The following is a 17221-nucleotide window of genomic DNA, read 5'->3' as shown; positions in this document are numbered from 1 at the left end:
CTGTAGTTCATGATAGTTTGGTTTTTATTTGGAGCCTATTATACAGAATGAAGTAAGCCAGAAAGAAAAACACCAATACCGTATACTAATGCATATATATGGAATTTAGAAAGATGGTAGCAATAACCCTGTATGCGAGACATCAAAAGAGACACAGATGTATAGAACAGTCTTTTGGACTCTGTGGGAGAGGGAGAGGGAGAGGATGGGATGATTTGGGAGAATGGCATTGAAACATGTATAATATCATACATGGAATGAATCGCCAGTCTAGGTTCGATGCATGATACAGGATGCTTGGGGCTGGTGCACTGGGATGACCCAGAGGGATGGTATGAGGAGGGAGGTGGGACGGGGTTCAGGATGGGGAACACGTGTACACCCATGGTGGATTCATGTTGATGTATGCAAAACCAATGCAATATTGTAAAGTAATTAGCCTCCAATTAAAATAAATAAATTTATATAAAGAATGAAAATGATTTTCTATCAGGAGATGCTAAATAATACATGAACAAGTTGGATCCAGAAGAACCTTACGTGATAGCTAAGTTAAATCTAATATGGTAAGGATAGTAAATAAAAATGTTTATAGTAAAGGATAGTAAATATAAGGTAAATATATGAAATGTTGCTCAGTCTCATTGGTCTTGGCATAGGAAATGGCAATCCACTCCAGTATTCTTGCCTGGAAAATTCCATGGACAGAGGAGCCTGGCAGCTACAGTCCATTGGGTCACAAACAGTCAGACATGACTGAGCGATTGAGCACACTCGCTGGTCTAGTTGTTAGAGAAATGCCACTCGAGCAGTAATGAGATGTTTTCCACCCTCACATCCAGTGAGCATGAGAAAAGATGTGGACACATCCGCATTTGGTTGGGCTGACAGCACCACCATTTGAAAGGAAAGGTGGTGAGGTGGGAAAGGAGTGAGGAGAAAGAGAAAGGCTGGGGGTGTTTCAGAATCTTGTCTATGCATTTCCTTTGATTATAGTAACTGATAATTATTATGAGAAATTTAATGACAAAAAAAATCTTTAGATTCTAATATTATTGCAATGAAAGGAATTTTATTCACTTTATATTTTCTTTATAAAATGTCAAAGAATACTTTCATGGAAAATGGTGTTGTATTCTCCAAGACTGAAATGGAAATAGATAAGTTATACTTCCTATCATATGTCCATATTTCATTAATATGTAATTAATATCTATATTTATTAATATTAATATGTAATCAGTGACCATTGGGTAGTATGCTTTGTCATTTTAACTTTCAAGAACTAGTTTCCCCAAGTAATATTAACAGTAAATTCTTCACTTAATATAAGCAATCTGTTTATTATATTTTTCATAATATATATGTTTCATAATATATGGAGGATAAATGAAGTATTATTGATTAATGAACTATCAGATATCTTTTTGCAATGTAAACAAAGAAAAACTTAGTAGCCTTAACAACTGGGGTCATTTGAATCCAAGATGGTGCTCAATGTTTTGAAAGCATTGTGATTCTCTAGCTTTTTCAGATTGTGAGACCAGTGTCCCCCCATGCTTCTTACTCAGTTTTTCTACAGTGTAAGAAGATAATAATTTTTAGTGATAATTAGTAGTCTACAGTTGATTGGTTTATCTCATTAAACAAATATATAGCTTCAGTCTGCCCTCGTTGTCACTCAGATTGCAGACTTCATTAAAAAGGAACCTTAAAATTTAGAGACACTCTCTGATTTACATATGGATGTTTTATGGGTGGGTTATTAGATCTTTTTTTTATGATGATTATTAATAAGTGGTAGTAGTGTTGTATTGCAGAGAAGGCAATGGCACCCCACTCCATTACTCTTGCCTGGAAAATCCCATGGACGGAGGAGCCTGGTGGGCTGCAGTCCATGGGATCTCTAGGAGTCGGACACGACTGAACGACTTCACTTTCACTTTTCACTTTCATGCATTGGAGAAGGAAATGGCAACCCACTCCATTGTTCTTGCCTGGAGAATCCCAGGGATGGGGGAGCCTGGTGGGCTGCCGTCTATGGGGTTGCACAGAGTCAGACACGACTAAAGTGACTTAGCAGCAGCAGCAGCAGCAGCAGCAGTGTTGTATTGATGGTATTATAGCAATAAGAAATTATAATTCTAATAAGAATTTCTAATTCTAATATGGAATTCCTAATTCTTATTAGAAATTAGAATTTCTCCCTAAGGCATTTTTGATTTGAAAAACTAGATGAATAGCAAATTTAGAATAACAAATAATTTTGTTTTCATCTCTGTGTTTTTCTGGTAGTTTTGATGAGGGCAGAGAAAGGAGATGGTGTTTAGGTAAAACACATTTTGATTTCAACCTTTAATATCATGTGAGATGAATATTTTTAATTCGTATCAAATTATGTATCCATGTATTTTAAAGGTTTCAGGCTGTGAGGAAGAAGTTTGTGACAGAATTAAAAGAACTGCGGCAAAAGGAACAAAGTCCACATGTGGTACAAAGCGTCATCAGCTTAATAATGGGAATGAAGTTTTTCCGAGTGAAAATGTATCCTGTAGAAGATTTTGAAGCATCATTTCAGTTCATGCAGGTGACCTACCCTTTTCAACTGCGGTGATTGGAATGAGCCCAACAGTAGTTGTTTTTGCTTTAAATGACTTTTTTTAAAAGAAACAAGATAAATATGAATTAATGATAATTAATTCCTTATTCCAAGTGTTAAATTGTCACAAGTGTGAATTAAATTTCTTTTTAAATTTGAGCATGAATTTGAACTTAGTTTTCTGATAAAATTGCAGAATGTTTAAGAAATTATTGTGATATTATCATTTCTTAATCTTCTTCCTTTGTTAATCTAATATATCTTTTTCCTCTCTCAAGGAATGTGCTCAGTATTTCTTAGAAGTAAAAGATAAAGATATAAAACATGCACTTGCTGGTTTATTTGTGGAGATTCTTATCCCTGTAGCTGCTGTAAGTCCATTTTTATTTTTACATTGTATTTGAAAGTCTCTGTTCACTGAAGAGTTACCAGATGATACATTCTTACTTTCTCATAATCTCGTAGACAATAAAGTGGAAACTTGGAATGTTATATGGGTGAAGGGAAATCTTCATTAGACAAATAGCAGAACACTGATCAGTCTTTTAATTAAAAGAACAAGCCCAGGCCCTTAAGATTTAGAGACCATTAACAGGCAGTGTTTTTGCAACCTGGAAGTAAAGCTTATCTCAAGTAGCTCAGCATAACACACTGCATTTAATGGCATTTGCTCCTTACAGGGTGGCTGCCATTTTAATGCTTCTGAAGAATTTAAAAGTACTGTGACATATATCTTAGATTTTACAGGACTGTCTCACTTTTAAATGTTCATTTCTGTAGTTGCCCTAACATTCATCATACCTGTCAAAATATGTATCCTAAGTTATTTAGAAAATATGATTATTATAAACATCATCATGGTAACTTCTAGGGAAACAGATTTATGAAAGCTTTTCTTGTCTAAATTCATTGTATTTCTCAAAATTAATTTGTCGTTACTACTAACGTGCGTGTGTGTATTAGTCCCTTGGTCGTGTCCGACTCTTTGTGAGCCCATGGATTATATAGTTCATGGAATTCTCCAGGCCAGAATACTGGAGTGGGTAGCCTTGCACTTCTCCAGGTAGTCTTCCTGACCCAGGGGTTGAACCCAGGTCTCCCGCATGGCAGGCAGATTTACCATCTGAGCCACCAAGGAAGCCCATACACTATAACATAATGTGATAGAAATAGGATTTAGGGATTTTCGAATACTTAACGTGCTAGAATTTTTTTGCTTCCTGTATGGATTTTGTGTGTGTGTGTGGTATGTGATAATGCTATTTACTTTCAGTTTACTATGTACTGCTGTATGAATGATATTCTTTATATATATACACACACATATTTCATTTTTAAACACTTAATGGAGGTAAAATTGACTTAAACTACACATATTTAAATTGTACAATTGGACATATGTATACGTCTGTAAAACCTTCACCACGATGAAGATAGTGTACATTTCTACCATCCTCCAAAAATGTCTCCATGCTCCTTTTTAATCCCCACTACCACTCACCCTACATTTTTCTCAGCTCTAACCATGGATCTTTCTATTCCTCTACTTGGTTTTGGGTTTCCTAGAATTTTATACTAATGGAATCTTACACTACAGACTCTTTTCTGGTTTCTTTTGCTCTGCCTAATTATTTTGAGTTCCAGCTATGTTACAGAATGTATCAGCGGTTTATTCATTGTTGACTAGTATTCTGTTGTATGGATGCACAGTTCGGTTGTGTATTCACCTGTTTGGAGATATTTGTTCCCTAGAAGTGATTTGAGTTACTGCTTATCCACCCCAAATTGTCAGGTGCGCTTCCCCTTAGTCTGAAAATCTGTTTTGACCAGGTATCTGAGAGTATGCTGTAGTGTTCAAGGCAGTTCATCAAGAGGAGCAGATTGTGGGAAGAAAGACTTTTGACTGTGGTCCGTTATTACTGTTGCCTAGTTCTTCTTTAATGCCATATTTACTTTTTTAGTTCACCTACTAGGATTGCCCTAACAAAGTACCACAAACTAGGTGGCTTAAACAGCAAAAATTTATTGTCTCACAGTCATAGAGGCTAGATATCTGAGACCAAAGTGTTGGCAGGTGGATCTTTTTGAGTGCTGTGAGGAAGATCTGTTCCATGCCTCTTACCTAGCTTCTGGTAGTTTGCTGAAAATCTCTGACATTCCTTGTCTTGTCGAAGTTCCACCCTGATCTGTGCTTCATCTTTACATGGGGTTCTCCTTGTGTGCATGTCTATGTCTGCATTTCCCCCGCTTTCTGAGGACACTAGTCATGTTGGAGTCGCACCCCCTCCCCCCGCCAATACACACAAACTCCAGTAGGACCTTATCTTGCAAATATAACTAACTATATCTGCAACGATTTTCTTAGAAGGTCACATTATGAGGTATGTGGGGTTGGGACTTTAGTGTTTGAATTTTGGGACAATTCAGCCCATAACACCTGCCTCTGTACATGGAGCTTCTTCTGTCTGGAACATTCTTACCACTCTAATAACCCCCAGCCTCCTTTCTTAGTTATTTATTCATTATCTGTATTGAGTGCTTCCTGTGTGTCAGGGCCTCTCCTATACACAGAGTAGACAAATGATCAGGGTAGGTAAGACTTTTTTACTCTTATATATCTTACATCCAGTTCAGCTAACTCACAGTCAATGAATATGTACAATATGCAGTATGCCAGATATGTTGGTGAGTACTATGGAGAAATGTAAAGCAGGGTAGGGCCCTAAAAATGCTGCAGTGGGTAGGGGAGTTGAAATTTTAAATAGAATGATTAGGAAAGATCAGGCTTCCCTGGTGGCTCAGCTGATAAATAATCCGCCAGCAATGTGGGAGACCTGGGTTCAATCCCTGGGTTGGGAAGATCCCCTGGAGAAGGGAATGGCTACCCACTCCAGTATTCTGGCCTGGAGAATTCCATGGACTATAGTCCATGGGATCATAAAAGTTGGACACGGCTGAGCGACTTTCACTTTCAGCAAAGACCGCCACCTTGAAAGGGATGATAACAGTTGGCCAAAAACTGAAGGAATGCAGGAGCAAGGCATACCAGATTTGGGGGGAGACTTTCTTAGGCAGAAGGAGCCAGCACAGTCATCCAGAAGCAAGAGCATGTTTGATGTGTTCTAGGAATAACAGAGATGCTAGTGTGGCTGGATCCCAGTGCAGGGGCCACAGCAGTGGGAGATAAGGTCAGAGAGGTTACGTGGGATGCGATGGTATTTTAGGCAAGGAAATGCTGGATTCAGTGTATATATTACTTCCTTACGGAGTTTTTCATTGGGGTCCATTCTGAGTGCCCTAAGAGCACACAGAATTTTCTCTTAGAGTGTTTTTTGTACCACATATTCATTGTCTGTTCACTTGTCTCTAGTCTCTGCTTGTTCACCCAGGGCAGGGACCCGGTTTATCTTATTTACTTTATGGAACTTCCATTAGATACTCAGAGAATTATTAACCAATTTCAAACCTTACAGAACCTGTTTGTGATCCTGTATAGTTTGATCTAACATTTGTAACCATTTTCTTTGTTTTTGTATTATCTTTTTACCTAGGCTGTGAAAAACGAAGTGAATGTTCCCTGCTTGAAAAATTTTGTGGAGATGCTTTATCAGACTACTTTTGAACTGAGTTCCAGAAAGAAACATTCATTGGTATGAGAAACATTTCAAACCTTCACATATTTATTTAGAATTTTAATAATTGATTTATGAATTTAGTAGAGTTTTTTTTAGTAGAATTTAAAGAGAATTATAAAAATTCAAATTGTAAAATATCCAAAGTGTAAACACAAGAGGAAATTTTACCTATTTTCTCCTGCTCTTTTTAAAACTGTATATTCTTAATTTTATTAGCTCTGTATTTAGTAGGTTATTCAAACTTTATTCTAGCTTTTGACAGATGCTTTGAATTTTGTATTAGAATATGTAAAGTGAAAGTGTCAGTCACTCAGTTGTGTCTCACTCTTTGCGACCCCATGGACTATAGCCCGCCAGGTTCCTCTATCTGTGGGATATTCCAGGCAGGAATACTGGAATGGGTTGCCATTTCCTTCTCCAGGGGATCTTCCCAACCCAGGGATTGAACTCGGGTCTCCTGCATTGCAGGCAGATTCTTTACCATCTGAACCACAAGTGAAACCCGTATTAGAATATGGGAAAATTTAAATGTAGTGAGAAGTCAGTGTTAGTTTCCCAGTCGTGTTTGGCTCTTTGCAATCCCGTGGACTGTAGCCCGCTAGGCTCCTCTGTCCATGGGATTCTCCAGGCAAGAATACGGAAGTGGGTTGCCATTCTCTTTTCCAGAGGATTTTCCCAATCTAGGGATCTAACCCAAGCCTCCCGCATTACAGGCAGCTTCTTTACCATCTGAGCCACCAGGGAAGTCCAGTTTTACATTATAATAAGTTGTATTCTGAAGCATGTGATTCTCTATATAATTACATCTTCTCTTTTCAGAAATTTAAGGTGATTTTTTCCCCCATTTAACTGTACACTTCAATAACTTTGAGGGATTTTTCTGTAAATTTGTATGCAGCTTGGAGAAAATGTGAAATAGTGGATGAGTACTTGACCACTTAAGATAGAGGTATAGTAATAATCAACAGTGACTGTGCCAGGCACTAAGCCAAGTGCTTTCCACTCTGTATCTTACTTTATGCCTCAGAACCCTATAGGATGCGTGTGATGGTCATCCTCACTTCCCATGTTAGGAAAGTGAGACCTCCAACACTTTAACGCATCCTCCGAGTGACTGGAGCACACACACTCCCTAAAGTCACCTGATGAATTGAAAGCTGGAACGTTAACGTTGGTCTGTGCTCTGACCCCCAGGGCCGCTGTTCTAGTTAGAGGAGTACTGGGTCTAGGGAGAAATAACAGCATATTTCTAACTTGGGGAGAGGTGATAGGTCAGGAAATTGTTCTTACAGAAGAAATGCCCTTTGTCATTTCTTTGATTATTCCCTGATTGTATTTTTTATTACAAACAGAAAAATGCTAATAGAATTTTTTTATTAGAATGAATGAAATATAATTGACAAGTCCAGTGCTGCCCTTTTTATGAAAAATCTTAATTCTGTTTCTTCCTCTCCTTTAGGCTCTATATCCATTAATTACCTGCCTTTTATGTGTCAGTCAGAAACAGTTTTTTTTAAGTAACTGGCATATTTTCCTACAGAACTGTTTGTCACATTTAAAGGTAAGACTTAATCTCATTTCTGACCTATAAATACTGACTCTAGTACATTCACTCATGCATGTATATTAAACAGTATATAATAAAACTTTTAGTACTGTAGTTCATTTGAATAGAGATATTTTACCATATTTCTTTTCTTATACATACTTCATTTCTTCTATAGGGAATCATGTTACAGACATGAATAAACTGTTGATTAAATTTAGTTGGTCTTAATGAATGCAAAATTATATTTATTTTTTATTTTTTATTTTTAAAAAATTATATATTTTTAATGATTATTTATAATATCTTAGATTTAGCAATATTTATTAATTCCTTTAGAATTTCAGAGTATTAGTTAATCTTATAAAATTCTTCAAATTGTTATTTTGTGTTTTCTTTTGAGAAAATTCAGTAATGTTTGCTCAAGTCTGAATAATATGAAAAAAGCCTTGATGATAAAATATCACTAAAAGCACATTTAGTGTAATTATGCCTGGTCAAATCTAGAAGGATGGTTCTGGATCCTGTCAGCTCCTGAAATGTTCTGGCTTGAATCAAGGGATAATTACTTGTTATTAACAGTATTTGGCACATCTGTGTTCAGTCTGAAAAGAAAACTATGAGGTAGAAGGATCTTCCCAGGATACTCTGCTGAAGGATCTCACAGGATCTTCTTTTCTTCTGTGGACAGGACCACAGTTAATATCTGACACAGAATGGGAATGTTCCACATCTGAATGTCATGTGAACACTGGATTTGAATACTGTTTTGATGCATAAATGAATATATTTGAATATCTGCTTACATATTATAGAAATATGGCTGCCAAGTCACTTCAGTCGTGTCCGACTCTGTGTGACCCCATAGACGGCAGCCCACCAGGCTCCCCCGTCCCTGGGATTCTCCAGGCAAGAACACTGGAGTGGGTTGCCATTTCCTTCTCCAATGCATGAAAGTGAAAAGTGAAAGGGAAGTCGCTCAGTCATGTCCGACTCTTAGCGACCCCATGGACTGCAGCCCACCAGGCTCCTCCGTCCATGGGATTTTCCAGGCAAGAGTACTGGAGTGAGGCAGACATGGCTTTTTATTTTCTGTTATTCCTCTAAGTTAGGGTTAACACTGAAAGTCTTAAGCTTTGAAGATGATGAAACCAAGGCACAGAGAGATTAAATGACTTATCTCTGATCTAACAGCTAATCATGATGTGAGAAATAGGACTGGCTCTTTTTTTCTCACTTTTAAGGATTGATTTACTGGGCAACATTATTATATATACATTTTTTAAATGATTTTACATATCATTTTGAAAAATACTTTTATTTCTTGGTAAGATATACTAAAAATAGGTCTTCCCAGAAGTATTTTTGGCTGTTTCCCTCCATAATATACATACATTGATGTTATTCATATTTGGATGAGAATTGATATATTCTCTTTGTTTTATTTATGAAAATTCTCAGGATTAGTCAAACTGATTGAATTCTTTATGCCATGCAACCAGAAAATAAGTTTTGTTCAATTAAGTACATTATATTGTTTCTGTCCTTATTTTGGTAATTCATACAGATTTAGGTGCTGAAAGAGAGGTGATAATTTTCTGGGTAGTATGATTCTTCAAACTTATAATAACATATTTTAAGGCACACAGTTTAAGTGTTTCTGAAAGATTGCTTTGTTTCATGACAATTCATACTTTTCTGTTGCTTGTTGGAATGTTTTATATATATACGTTTCCACCTAACATATTTGCAATTCTTTCGCAGTACCTTAACTTTTTTTTTTTTTTTGTCTTAAGGCTTTCATTTAAAATGCTGTTTTCTTTGAACCCTTACCTCCTATTAAACATTTCTGGCATATTGTCCATTTTTATTAATGGCTGTGTCAATCTGCCAGGCTAAAGGAGATAAGAGCCACTTAGCATGAATATTTGGAATATAGTTGTCTTGACCATTAACCCTTAACTTACATTAAGGCTCTATTCAGCAGAAATTTTATGACTTGGTTCCTCCTTTTTAAGTTTATATACTGTGGCTACGCTGCATAGTTGAGGTAAGGAGTTGAGTATTCAGGGAAAAACTATGCTAGTTATCTGTTGTGACAGGTACAACTTATTTGATTTGTATATAGGGAAAATTGGCCCAAGATGAAGGTCTTCCCTAAATTGATTTTGCTTTGAGATTCAAGTAATCTCTTGATCTCAAAGTAATCTTTAACACTTTTTTTAGAACTACTACTTCTTAAAATAATTTTTATTAATATTTATTATATGCTAGATTTTCTAAGTATGGTATCTCATTTAATTTTTACTGTAACTGAGGCTAATAGAGATAAGATTTGCATCTAATTCCATCTAGTTCCATAGTTTTTGTTCTTTCTGGTCTACCATGTTACCTGATAATGTACTATAAAGAATATTGCTATACTTAAATATTTAGAAATGTGCTTTTGGCTATAATTCTGGGGTATTAAAAAGGCATTATTCTATAGATTCATAGGAGTAAATATGATACATTTTCAAGGTACTTTAAAATAGTGCACAGTTTTTAAAAAATTATCATACTAGTTTTTTAAATTGGTGACCAGAAAAATGGCCATTAATCTGTAGGTCCATAAAAGCATGAGAGAACAACAGTTTATTTTCACTGAAAATGTTAAATCTGCTGTTTTTCTCCCAAATGTGATTTGGTAGTTTCCCATGCCCCTGTATTTATGTCAATTGAGGTCATTATGTGAAAAATGATTTTAAAGTTTCTGAGGAATAAGAAAGAGAGGAATAAGAGTAGGTGCCATATAAAAATAATTGAAATATTTTTTCTACAGTGTATGCTTCTTTTCTTTTAAAAATGGGAACTTGCCTAAAATTAAATGCTGTACTTTTAGAGGAAAAATTAGACAGTTGAAAATTTTAACTATTTTCTCTCAGCTTCAGTGTTGTAGGTGTATCCCATGATCCATGATGTCCAAATTATAGAATTTTTTTCCCTCAGTGTTTCTAGCCACTGTCTTGGAAATTTCAAATTTCTTCTAAATAGAGACCTTGGTGAAGAGCTGTCTTGTTTTGTGCTTATTTTCATCTAACATGCATGTGCCGCATCTCATGTTTATGTTTGCTGTCTCACATTGCTTTATTTAGATGCCATCTAACAACAGTATCAGAAAACAAATAGAAACTCTCCAGGTGAGTCGTGTTGATGTTACAAAGTAAAATATTGCTTTATCTCCTTAAGTGTGGCTTTTTCCCCCCTTTACCCATTGCTGCCTTGCATGTCCAATGTATTTATTCAAACCTGCTTCTTGTGTTGTAAAAGAAGAGGCACACACAGCAGGAACTTTCTACCAAAGGTTTAATATTAATGTGGCCCCAAGAAGATGAATCTAATAGAGAGATATGATACCGAGTACTGATCTTTAGCCATCATCTTCAGTTTTAATATATTCTATTTAGTTTATGTTAGCTGTTATGATACCTTTTTATATAGTGTTTTTTTTTTTAATAAATGATACTTTTAAAATATTTTCCAATGAAATTAAGGGGACAGTAACTCAGACTGAATATGATTTTGATGCAACACTTTAAAATTTCAATCCTACTGGTTTGAGTTTAAGTAAATCTCTTTTTTTGTTTTTGTTCATAGTAGGAAAAGGTGAAGAAACACTAAAATGATTGCTGCCAAGAGCATATTTGACTGATATCAAAACTTTATTATATGTTAATAAAACTGGACTTTATTAATGTAGTCTGATTATTCAAATTAGACCAGAACTGTATCTAGGGAATTATGTATCTTTGTTTAAGGATTAGATTAACTGAGGATGTCTTCATTATTCAGACATGTATAGCATCATTTCATTGACCAAATAAACAATTATATGATTTTTAATTACTTTTTATCTTGTTTGGCATTGTTCTTTATAAAATAAATCTGCTTTATAAAACACAGTAGTCCATCTTGGAAAGTTTGAAAATCAAATTTTAATGTCAGATGTCTCAGCATATAAGATATTCTAAGTTATATGAGAAGAATTTTTATGTGAATTAGACTTAGATTTTTAATATATAATTTATTACATGTTGATTTATAATATTCGTATTTTGAAAATATAATTAACAAAGTGAAAGTATTATTTGTAGTGTACCTAAAACTAAGTGAAAGTGAAGTTGCTCAGTTGTGTCCAACTCTTTGTGACTCCGTGGACTGTAGGCCACCAGGCTCCTGCGTCCATGGGATTTCCCAGGCAAGAATACTAGAGTGGGTTGCCATTTCCTTCTCCAGGGGATCTTCCCGACCCAAGGATCGAACCTGGGTCTCCCGCATTGCAGGCAGACACTTTAACCTCTGAGCCACTAGGGAAGCCCAAAACTGAACTCTTATTTTGATACCTGAGACCTTGTATTTAAGTGCTAGAAAAGAAAGTATTTCAGAAATCTTGGTTGTTACATTAGAAACATACATTGTGTATAACTATATATGTTACTTTATATTAGTAACAAATTAATAAAAAAACTACTTGGGGAGTATATAAAATTTGGAATCATGGATTTGACAGTAGAGGAAAAGACTGATTTTTAGACTCTGACCAACTGAATAGTTGATATTCCTCTGAATTATATCAAATCTTCATATACATAGATATGCAAAATTATAGCCATTACCTTCTGTAGGGGATCTTTCTGACCTAGGGATTGAACCCAGGTCTCCTGCATTGCAGGCAGATTTTATCGTCTGAGCCACCAGGGAAGCCCTATTTTTTTCCCCCTCTAGTTTTTGTCTTTTTAAAAAACAACTCCAGTAGTAACCTTTTTGCATTGCTTCTAATTATAGGGAGCAGATGTCTATTATTCTGTAGTCTGAAAAAATATAAGATAGAATGGCTCAGCTACTTCATATTTAAAAAGTCCCTTTTGTCCATTGTTACATATAAAATAATTGTTTAACAATAGCAAATCCCTCAAGCCAAATTAAATAAATGCTAATTTATAGGACTAAATGCATTATAATTAACAGATGCATAAAGAATTTCTCCTAATAAAGATGATTATTAGCTAATTTTCAAATTTTACAATTAACTCCCACTACAGGACTTGTCATTTGAGAACTTCACTTTTTATAATAGCTCATATGAGGAAAAGGTTTGTTGACCAAATTGTGATCGAAATGGGTGCTTTTCTCATTTTAAATAATAATGTTCTTGTTCTAAACTAAAAATTAAGGGTAAACACTTGACACATACTAGGCATTTAAGATGTGCTAGGCAGTGTTCCAAGTGCTTTTCACATAATCTGTGAGGTAGGTACGGGGTACCTTGTACCCTAATCTACATTTTAGACATGAGGAAACTGTTTCACCAAACAATGTAACAGTCTCCAAGGATGAGGTTTGGCTAGTTATTCCTAATTTCAGAGTCTATGCTTTTAACCCACCATTCCATATTTTTTTTTAAGTATAATCACTCAATAATATTTTGCATTGTTTCATAAGTGCAAATATCTATAACAACATTTGGTGTTCTAAATTTTAACTGTTTATGAGCTACAATGCATTATGGCAAAGATGAATAATCCTTTCTTTCATCATTATGTCAGTATTGTTGTGAGACCCGTTTACCATCAGGTAAGTTGAACTATATACACAGAAAATACATAATTCTAGTATTTTACTCTTTTGTTTTGAGAATACAAGGAATGACTCAAGTCCCTTATTTATGGTTGCTTTTGAGCTTTCTCTACTTACCGTATACTAAACATATACTTACATATTGAAACCTGTTTTGTATTGAATAAAAAAGGGAATGGAAAGGGCTTTTGATTGTTGATAGAATATAATTGATCTTAAATTTATTGAAGTACTTTAATAAATAAGCTTATTTTTATTCTCTTTTGTTTCTAAACAGAATAAAGATCCTAAAATGTCTCGAGTTGCACTGGAATCTTTGTATAGATTGTTGTGGGTCTATGTAATTAGAATAAAATGTGAAAGCAACACTGTAACTCAAAGGTGAGTGCCTTTGTTTCAAAGCATATTTCAAATAACATCTTGGTTAAAAAAAATAATAACCACACTAATGAATTTTAGTTAACAAAAATACCTTGAGGAGGGATATGAATTACCTTGACAGGATGGGAAGGATATTTTGCTAATGTTTTGTTACCTTCGTTCTCTCATCATGACTAAATCTTTTCTCCTTCTAGTCGTCTTATGAGCATAGTGTCAGCACTTTTCCCGAAAGGTTCACGAAGTGTGGTTCCTCGTGACACACCTCTCAATATATTTGTGAAGATTATTCAGTTCATTGCTCAGGTGAGTGACTGACTCATAATACATATATACGTGGAAGTTATAAGAGTGACTCAGACTCCTAGAATTTGTTACACATCTAAAAGCATGGTAGTAAAACATTTATTAATACGGAATAGTGAAAAAAGTATGCTTTAAAAAGTAAAAAATAAATGAGGCTAATGATTGATTTTTGTGTGTGTACAAAATATGTTTAAATCATTGATCTACACACTTGGAGAAGGAAAGGAAATTCCCACAAATGGAAGCACTCAATTTAGAAAGAGTTGAGAAAATCTCATAATCCTACTTTTAGTCTATAAACTAATTAATTCCCCGAGTATCTTGAAAGATAGTGGAACACTGTTTTCATAATAACATTAATCTAGGTTCTCAGGTGCAGACACTAGAATCCACTGTAGATAGCTGAACCCAATGGGGTCTTTTTATTTTTATTTTTTGACCACCATGTGGCATGTGGGATCCTAGTTTCCTGACCAGGGATTGAACCTGTGCCTTATGTAATGGAAGGGCAGAGTCTTAACCACTGAACCACCAGGGAAGTCCCCAAAGGGGTCTTTTAAGGAATATGGATTGTTTACAGAATCACTAACAAGACAGAAGAAACCATAACACTGGACTCCCAAGGAAGCTGCTGCCTCTGCCACAGTCAAAAAAGCTACCAGATTAGGAAGTATGCCCCCAGGTGCTTCAGAATCCCACTGCTGCCCTGATCCCGCCAGTGAAATAGACCCCTTTCTCCCTGTCCTTCTCCTCCTCTACCCCAGTTCCCTGGGTTTCACTCACATTCTGGAGCCTGTTGTTCAGAGGCATCCTGGGAAATGTCACGTTAGCTTTGGAGCCTCTGCAGTAAAGGCAGGTTTATTTGAAGAGGAGTAAATGGAGACTGAGTAAGCACATTGTCTTTTGTGACGTCAGCCCTGGAGAAGCATAGGTAGGGTTACCTTCTCAATTTAGGAAAAACACTGGGATTCCAGGATATTCACCAAGTTCTCTTTGAACCAAAACTGTTGACAATGAAGATGACCCGTAAGGTGATTATTCTTGACAGTGAAGAAGTAAAGAGTATTTAAAAAAATAATACGCTTCTATTTACAGAAGCACCGAATTAATGATAATTAGATAAGTAGAAATGTGTCAGCAACATGAATGAAAGCAGATTGTGCTTTAGATTTGTGGTTCAGAGAACATTTGCCGTTTCATCGCATCCCTTCTTCTAGGATTGTACCCACTCTCTTGGATTAATCACTTCACACCAGCATTCCTCCAGAACTATAGAGCTCCTCTCAAACGTCAGTTACTCTGAGTTGACTTTTTCTTTTTCCGTGGAGATTACCTTACTGGAGCCCAGTTTTTTCTGTCCCAGTTTGAATTTCTTGCTCTCCAGGCCTGCTGCATAACTATTATCATGAAGCTTCCTTTCATCATTATTTTGGAAATTACTTCACTTAGATCTTCAGTATGATTTTGGTAAATGAGTGTTTAAAACTTACATCCTACTGGTTTGGGTATTAAACTAATCATTTGATAATTAAATCACATATATATAATCATATACTTTTAACATTCAGTTCAGTTTAGTCGCTCAGTCACATTCGACTCTTTGCGACACCATGAACCGCAGCACACCAGGCCTCCCTGTCCATCACCAACTGCCAGAGTCTACCCAAATCCATGTCCATTGAGTCACTGATGCCATCCAACCGTCTCATCCTCTGTTGTCCCCTTCTACTCCTGCCCTCAGTCTTTCCCAGCATCAGGGTCTTTTCAAATGAGTTAACTCTTCGCATGAGGTGGCCAAAGTATTGGAGTTTCAGCTTCAACATCAGTCCTTCCAATGAACACCTAAAGGACTGATCTCCTTTAGGATGGACTGGTTGGATCTCCTTGCAGTCCAAGGGACTCTCAAGAGTCTTCTCCAACACCACAGTTCAAAAGCATCAATTCTTCAGCCCTCAGCTTTCTTTATAGTCCAACTCTCACATCCATACATGACTACTGGAAAAAAAATAGCCTTGACTAGACAGACCTTTGTTGGCGAAGTAATGTCTCTGCTTTTAATATGCTGTCTAGGTTGGTCATAACTTTCCTTCCAAGGAGCAAGCGTCTTTTAATTTCATGGCTTCGATCACCATCTACAGTGATTTTGGAGCCCCCCAAAATAAAGTCTGCCACTGTTTCCACTGGTTTCCCCATCTATTTGCCATGAACTGATGGGACCGGGTACCATGATCTTAGTTTTCTGAATGTTGAACTTTAAGCCAACTCTTTCACTCTCCTCTTTCACTTTCATCAAGAGGCTCTTTAGTTCTTCTTCACTTTTTGCCATAAGGGTGATGTTATCTGCATATCTGAGGTTATTGATATTTCTCCCATTAACATTATATTAATTCATACGTATTCTCCTTTTGTCCAACTAGATTCAGGAACTTCTTCTGGTCACAGACAAGTATTCTTGACATTGTCTGTATAATTCTTAACATGATCCGTGGTTTGGGAAGATTCCCCAGAGAAGAGAAGTGCTACCCACTCCAGTATTCTGACCAGGAGAATTCCATGGACAGAGGAGCCTAGCAGGCTACAGTCCATGGGGTCGCAAAGAGTTGGACATGACTGAGCTACTGTCACTTGACTAGTGTGATAAGCTAACATATACAGACAGAGCCCTGTTTTATTTAGTTTGCTTTATTTTTCCTTGTAGATATTGCACTTTTTTTTTAAAATCAAGTTGAAGGATGGTGGCCACCCTGTGTTGCCAGATGATGGTTAGCAATTTTTAAGCAGTCACGTACTTTTTAGTTAAGGTTGTGCAGTGTTTTTTAGGTATAATACTGTAGTACAGTTAATCGACTACAATATGGTATAAACATAATTTTTATATGCACTTCTAAGCCAGAAAATTTATGTGATTTGCTTTATTGCAGTCTAGACCAAACCCACAATATCTCCAAAGCATCCCTATAGCAGAAGAACCTTCTAAGATTTTATTGATTGTTTTTCTTTTTTCTAGGAACGTTTGGATTTTGCAATGAAAGAAATAATATTTGATCTTCTCAGTGTTGGAAAATCTACTAAAACTTTCACCATTAATCCAGAGGTAACAAAATTATAGTAATTTACTATCCTATATAATTTTTAAGAAGT

At 35.9% G+C, this 17221-nt stretch overlaps 1 protein-coding gene across 6 annotated transcripts in view; it reads left to right on the top strand.

Moving 5' to 3' along the window:
* Positions 1-17221, top strand: part of FRYL (FRY like transcription coactivator) — a 263407-nt gene that overhangs the window by 153115 nt on the left and 93071 nt on the right. For 3 of the 6 annotated variants that reach the window (XM_040238168.1, XM_040238167.1, XM_040238169.1), the window contains exons 10-17: positions 2419-2587; positions 2878-2970; positions 6151-6249; positions 7694-7795; positions 10915-10959; positions 13674-13777; positions 13972-14080; positions 17088-17174. In XM_040238168.1, coding sequence (XP_040094102.1) covers positions 2419-2587; positions 2878-2970; positions 6151-6249; positions 7694-7795; positions 10915-10959; positions 13674-13777; positions 13972-14080; positions 17088-17174 — 808 coding nt within the window. The remainder of the gene's footprint in view (positions 1-2418; positions 2588-2877; positions 2971-6150; positions 6250-7693; positions 7796-10914; positions 10960-13673; positions 13778-13971; positions 14081-17087; positions 17175-17221) is intronic. The other 3 variants (XM_040238172.1, XM_040238170.1, XM_040238171.1) reach the window with 1 other exon arrangement.

This window comes from Oryx dammah, unplaced genomic scaffold (genome assembly GCF_014754425.2).
Source record: "Oryx dammah isolate SB20612 unplaced genomic scaffold, SCBI_Odam_1.1 HiC_scaffold_3, whole genome shotgun sequence".
Taxonomy (NCBI): Eukaryota; Metazoa; Chordata; class Mammalia; order Artiodactyla; family Bovidae; genus Oryx; species Oryx dammah.
The sequence above is the reverse complement of the archived record's forward strand: the minus strand, read 5'-3'. Positions and strand labels throughout refer to the sequence as shown.